At 39.1% G+C, this 6864-nt stretch overlaps 1 protein-coding gene across 1 annotated transcript; it reads right to left on the reverse strand.

Annotated features, from left to right (window-relative positions):
- Positions 1-1429: 1429 nt before the first annotated feature.
- LOC108973639 lies at positions 1430-2255 on the reverse strand. Its single transcript, XM_018941029.1, is given in 4 exon segments — positions 1430-1438; positions 1494-2088; positions 2136-2197; positions 2199-2255. Coding segments are annotated over 4 exon segments (723 nt in total).
- Between the last annotated feature and the right edge of the window lie 4609 nt (positions 2256-6864).

The following is a 6864-nucleotide window of genomic DNA, read 5'->3' on the forward strand; positions in this document are numbered from 1 at the left end:
CAACCAGAGTGTTTCATCGATAGAAGATATCCAGATCGCGTATTGAAACTAAAGAAGTCTTTATACGGTTTAAAGCARAGCGGTCGTGAATGGAATGCGAAATTAGATTCTGTTCTTCAAGATATGGGATTTAAGCCATGTCCCAGCGAGTCATGCATTTATGTAAGAAATTCGAAAAATGTAAYGAATTTAATTGCAGTGTACGTAGATGATTTAATCATTGCGAGTTCGAATAAGTCTGAACTAATCAAGATCAAAGCCGACATAGCAAGCAAGTTTGACATCGTTGACGGTGGTCAGTTAACGCATTTCTTGGGCATGGAAATAGGGCGTTGCGGTGAAACGGGCAGTATGACGTTGTGTCAAAAGCAGTACATTTTAAGGTTGCTTAAAGAATACAATATGGAAGTTTGTAGAGACGCTACAACTCCATTGGATGCTGGGTTTAAGGTTCATTGCAGTAACGAAATGTGCAAGAAGGTCGATAAARTGCAGTATCAATCAATAGTAGGCGCGCTAWTGTATTTAGCAATATCAACYCGTCCTGACATMATCCATTCAGTTAGCAAATTATCTCAGCGTAATACAGATCCACATATAGAGCATGAAGCTGGAGTAAAGCACTTACTACGGTATTTGAAGAAGACAGTGRACTTTAAATTACACTACGTAAAAACTGGCAAAGATRTTGAGGGCTTTGCAGATGCTGATTGGGGTAGTGATCCAACTAACCGTAAGTCCTATACGGGGTATGCTTTCGTAGCAGCTGGTGGTGTATTCTCTTGGGAATCTAAGAAACAGAGCGTCGTAGCTCTAAGTAGTACAGAAGCCGAGTATATAGCATTATCTGCGGCAGCAAAAGAAGCAGCGTACATAAGCAAACTTCTAAAAGAAATGGGTTTTGGCAAGAGCGGATCTATGGTAATAAATAACGACAATCTGAGTTCCCAAAGTCTGGTGAAGAATCCAATTTATCATGCACGGAGCAARCACATTGACATCAAATTTCATCATATCCGGCAGATGTACATTAACAATGAAATAGATTTAAATTATATTTCAACAAACAATATGATGTCAGATATGTTAACTAAAAATTTACAAAAGTTAAAGCATTTACAATTCTCAAAAGAAATGGGTATATATTAGTAGATATAAGTAAATAATTTTTGTAAAGTGTTGAGAAGGAGTGTTGGAAATATATATACGTGGCAACACTTCCCTTCACTATTTTCCGTTATCCTCATCTCTTTGTATACTAGTTTGTAATCCTTTCCATTACTCACTTCATTTTAGTCTATCACAATAAATCAAACAAACAACAGCTTTAACAAACCTGACGTTATTTTAATAATTAAAGCATAAAAAAGCTCTGATTGAAGTCCAAGGTATTCATCGTCATTTTGTAGCATCAAAAAGTTATGAAGTACTACCGTAGCTAAAACAATTTTGCCTGCATTCTTTGGGTAAGCATGTACTGTTGTATGCAGTACTCTCCATCGATTGACCAAAATTCCGAATGCGTTTTCTATGTGCACTCGTTCTCTAGACAACGCTAAGTTACATTTGTCTTTATCTTCTGGTAAGTGGCGGCCGGGAAATGGTCGCATTATATTTGGTTTCAGTGGAAACGCACTGTCGCCGACGTAATAATACGGAAAGCTGTTCGTCGTACCCAGTAAGTTTGTGTCAGAAGGAACTTCCAGTGTGCCATTCAGCAAATTCTTTCCACCGTCACCTAGTGCACCGATATCAACATATGTGAACACGTAATTAGCATCACTCACTGCCATTAGTACAATGCTAAACGTTTCCTTATAATTGTAGTACAACGATCCGCTATTTCTTTTGCTTTTTATATGAATGTGCTTCCCATCTATAGCTCCCAAGCAATTCGGCATTCCAGTCTTAACATAGAACGTGCTTGCAATATCTCGAAGTTCGTGTGAGCTTGGTGTTGACAAATATGCATCATGCAATTCATCCCAAATAGCGTCACATGTTTCATATATAATTTTTCGGACTGTCGAAACTTCAAGTTTGAAAGACTAAGATAGAACATTGAAATTACATCCTTGTGCCAAAAAACTGAAATTGATAAGCGTTTAAGTATACCAGTGTAATCATTATTTCACATTGACTTACATAAAAGTGACCGAGTCTCAGGCTGAATTGGTTTTTTATATGCAAAACGTGTAAAGTCGTTGCTTTAATAGCGACAACAATAAATTGTAATTAGCAACGCTAATTCTCATAGCTTTACAAAAATGTTCCTCTACCATTTCCTGAAGTTATTTGATGCAAGCTTAGTAGAATCCTTCCTCTTCGCGTGAAATATTGACAGGATGAACCCACCACCTTCGGGAGTTTCTATTGACCTCCTGTAACACTTCATGTAGTGTATTGACAATACGTACAATATTAATAATTGTCCTCAAACATTCCTCGTCTTCCATTATTTTATTGAAAGTAAAAAAGTTCTCAAATTATGCAGAACGACAAAGTAAAAAACAACTAATTATGACACAAAATGGACAGCTGTGTTGTTTTGTGTACATGCCGGCCATTGTTATGTTGCTGCGTTCTCACAAATGTTCATGTAGTCGGATTCACAACGCCATTTTCTGTTCACTGTCGTGCTGCTGCAGTCTGTCGCGAGAATTGTGTTCCGCACATAAGATGAGATTTTGTGGGTGTTTGGTATCATCCAAAATTTTAGTATAGTTCTACTCGACAAGACCCACAAGAAAAATAATATCACTTCCATCACAGACAGTTGTATGTATAGTGTTTTATCATAGTCATTGTGAATGAAAAAAGGATGAACTGGCAATGCTTCTAGTTCAATATACAAGCTATGATAGCTTATGACAAGCCCACATAATTATGTTGGCTAATTCTTCCATACAAAATAAGCTCAAGCTCAATTTGCTGGTGAAATAAAATTTGCTGGTCCCTAAATAAAAGCGGCAGCGGCAACTACCAGTTGTCTACATTTAGAGTTTGAGAAGTACACAGTTCCTCACAGTTGGAAGAGATGAGTGAAATTAAGACTGAAGAGGATGTAGTAGAATAGATCCAGATTTGCAAAATATAATGGATGAAATGGAGTTGACCAAATGAACCACAAGTAAAAAAAATATTGGGCAGAGCGGAACAGTTTTTAAATGTACATATTTTTTATTCAAAAAGATGGAATACGATTTGGAGGCACATTTACTACTACGTTTTCTTTTCCCTCAAATATGTTGCATGCTGTCTTATTCTCGGGCTGTCAAAGTTGCGTGCTCTTTTCTATATTTTCAGTTTCGATTATTCTTTTCTCGAAGTGTGCCTTATAACCAGACATAAGTGCAACATTTTTCACTGTCTCAAAAAAGAGTTCCAGTTACCGTGAATTTTTATTTATGGCTTCTGAACGTTTTAAAGTAATTCAAGTTTTTGCACAAAGTAAAATGATTAGGTCAGTTTTATGAAAATCATTATTGGAAATATCAAATGAGCAGGTCATCATCGTCAGAGTACGAAATGAGGTTATTTAGACGCAGAGGCAAAAGAATTAGTTTTAAACAGAAATACAGATATGCCCAATTTTTCTGTCTGTTTTCTGTTATGCACAAAGATTTGGACTTATAAAATTCAAATGGCCAACAATCTGAACGCTGCAGAGTTGCCGATTCGCTTGGAATTTTGCTAGAAGATGCTTCAAGTGGTGGAAGAGGATGGAAACATGTTGAACTGTCTTTTCATGTCTGACGAGGCCCATTTCGATTTAAATGGCAACATAAACAAACAAAATTGTCGAATATGGAATTGCATCCACTTCGTGTCACAGTGTTGTGTGCAGTTCCATCACGCTTCAAAGAAAACGGTCACACCGTTACGGTTACTGGAGACTGTTATTTGAGCATGTTGGGAGAGGTTTTCTATCCAGAATTACGCCGAATGAGAATTTCTTTCAACTCTGTGTGGTTTCAGCAAGATGGTGCAGCTCCTCACATAGCCCAACCTATTATGACAGAATTGTGACGAAAATTTCCCAATAAGCTGATATCCAGAAACTCCACATTCCGTTGGCCACCCAGGTCGCCTGACCTTACTGCACCTGACTTTTTCTTGTGGGGTTATTGCAAACAGGAAGTCTACAAAGCAAAATCAACAAATTTGAATGAACTAAGGCAATGCATTCGAGAAACAATTGCGGCTATTCCTGTCTCAACTCTCCAAGAAGTAATGAACAAATTTTTGGTAAAATACAGAACATGCATCAACGAGCAGGGGGGGCATTTAAATTCCATTATTTTTAAAACTAATTAAGCTATATTTAAAAAAATTGAATGAGCTTTAAAATGAATAAAGGAAAAATTAATTCCATGCACTGAAAAAAAAATTATTTGAGTTTCTTAATGTAGCAAAATACATCAGCCACCCTGTATGTCAATGTCGTCATATATCCCGTACAGCTCAAATGTTCCATTGAATGCGATATTCGCCGTGGCCAACCCGCAAAGGACCATAAATCAATCGCAGAACTTTTCTCTCGAAAACTCGCAACGTCGACTCATCAGTTATTGTCATCGTCCAAGCCTCTGCACCATATAGCAGGACAGGAATTATGAGTGACTTATAGAGTTTGGTTTTTGTTCGTCAAGGGCGGAGTTTATTTCTCAATTGCCTACTCACTCCAATGTAGCACCCGTTGGCAAGAGTTATCCTGCGTTGGATTTCCACGCTGACATTATTAGTGCTTTTTACACTGTTTCCCAAATATACGAAACAATCGTCGTTCACTGCCAGACCCATTTGCTTTGCTTCCTTGTTTAGTCTGGAGAAAGCAGAACTAACGGTGCGTGTGGAGGCCGATGGTATCAATATCATCGGCATACGCCAGCAGCTGTACACTCTTATAGAAGATTGTACCTTCTCTATTTAGTTCTGCAGTTTCTAATTATTTTCTCCAGAAGCAGGTTGAAGAAATCGCAAGATAGGGAGTCGCCTTGTCTGAAACCTCGTTTTGTATGGAACGGCTCGGAGAGGTCCTTCCCGATTCTGACGGATGTTGCTCAACGTCAGTTTACATAGCCGTATTAGTATTAATTCAGACATCATAAAGGCAGCTCCTTTTCGTGCTGTCGAAAGCAGCTCTGAAATCGACGAAGAGGTGGTGAGTTTCGATTCTCCTTTCATGGGTCGTTTCCAAGATTTGGCGCATGGTGAATATCTGGTCGGTTGTTGATTTTCCAGGTATGAAGCCGCACTGATAAGGTCCAATCAGTTTGTTGACGGTGGGCTTTAATCTGTCACACAATACGCTCGATAGAACCTTATATGCGATGTTGAGCAGGCTTATCCCACGGTAGTTGGCGCAAATTGTGGGGTCTTCTTTATTGAGGATTGGGCATAGCACACTTAAATTCCAATCGTTGGGTATGCTTTCGTCCGACCATATTTTACAAAGAAGATGATGCATTCTCCTTATCAGTTCTTCGCCGCTGTGTTTGAATAGCTCGGTGGGCAATCCATCGGCCCCCGCCGCTTTGTTATTCTTTAGGCGGGTAATTGCTATTCGAACTTCTTCCTGGTCGGACAATGGAACGTCTACTCCATCGTCATCGATTGGGGAATCGGATTCGCCTTCTCAGGCTGGAGAAGTGTTCCCTCCACAATTTAAGTATGCTCCGGGCATCGGTGACTAGATCACCTTTGGGAGTTCTACAAGAGTATGCTCCGGTCTTGAAACCTTCTGTAAGCCGAAGCATTTTTTCGTAGAATTTTCGAGCATTACCCCTTTCGGCCAGCTTGTCAAGTTCTTCGTACTCACGCATTTCGGCCTCTTTCTTTTTCTGCCTGTAAATGCGACTCGCTTGCCTCTTCAACTCTCGGTATCTATCCCATCCCGCACGTGTTGTGGTCGATTGTAACGTTGCAAGGTAGACAGCCTGTTTTCTCTCCGCTGCGACACGGCACTCCTCGTCGTACCAGCTGTTCTTTTGCACTTTCCAAAAACCAATGGTTTCGGTTGCAGCTGTACATAAGGAGTTTGAAATGCCGTCCCACAGTTCCCTTATACCGAGTTGTTGACGAGTGCTCTCAGAGAGCAAGARTGCAAGCCGAGTAGAAAATCGTTCGGCTGTTTGTTGTGATTGCAGCTTCTCGATATCGAACCTTCCTTGTGTTTGAGGGCGTGCGTTTTTTGCTGCACAGAGGCGGGTGCGAATCTTGGCTGCAACAAGGTAGTGGTCTGAGTCGACCTCGGAGCGCACGCACATCTAAAACACTGGAGACGTGTCTTCCGTCTATCACAACGTGATCGATCTGGTTGGTGGTTTTTCGATCCGGAGACAGCCAGTTAGCTTGATGTATCTTCTTATGCTGGAATCTAGTACTACAGACATCAAGGTCCCAAATAAAATATGTAAAACAATAAAAATTAAAGAAAATGCGAAAATTCGATATATTTCATGAAACGTTTTGCAATGTGATGCATAGTAGTTTATTTTCAATTACCAATGATTAAAAACATTTATTAATTGAGAACTAACAGGTTTAATTCACCTTATGAAGTATTGAAAGCTCAAAAGTCAGTGGTTTGAATTTAGCATAAAATCATAAAAAAGGATTTAAGTAGTTTGTCATATATTAAAAGTCCAATACATACTAAATTGCAATCGTAATAAATTTTGGGTGTTTTAATTTAAATGCCCAAAAATCATTATTTGACCGATCTGGCTACAACGGCAAATTATACAAAAAACCGCTTCTTTTGAGGCGCTCTGACACTGGAATAAGTTGGGCATCCCTTAATCCCTGATTTTAAGTGAGAAACTTATTTTAATTGGCTTAGAGTTTGTAAGGTTAAAGTAT

Source organism: Bactrocera latifrons, unplaced genomic scaffold (assembly GCF_001853355.1).
Source record: "Bactrocera latifrons isolate USDA-ARS-PBARC rearing strain unplaced genomic scaffold, ASM185335v1 scaffold_499, whole genome shotgun sequence".
In the NCBI taxonomy this organism is placed as follows: domain Eukaryota; kingdom Metazoa; phylum Arthropoda; class Insecta; order Diptera; family Tephritidae; genus Bactrocera; species Bactrocera latifrons.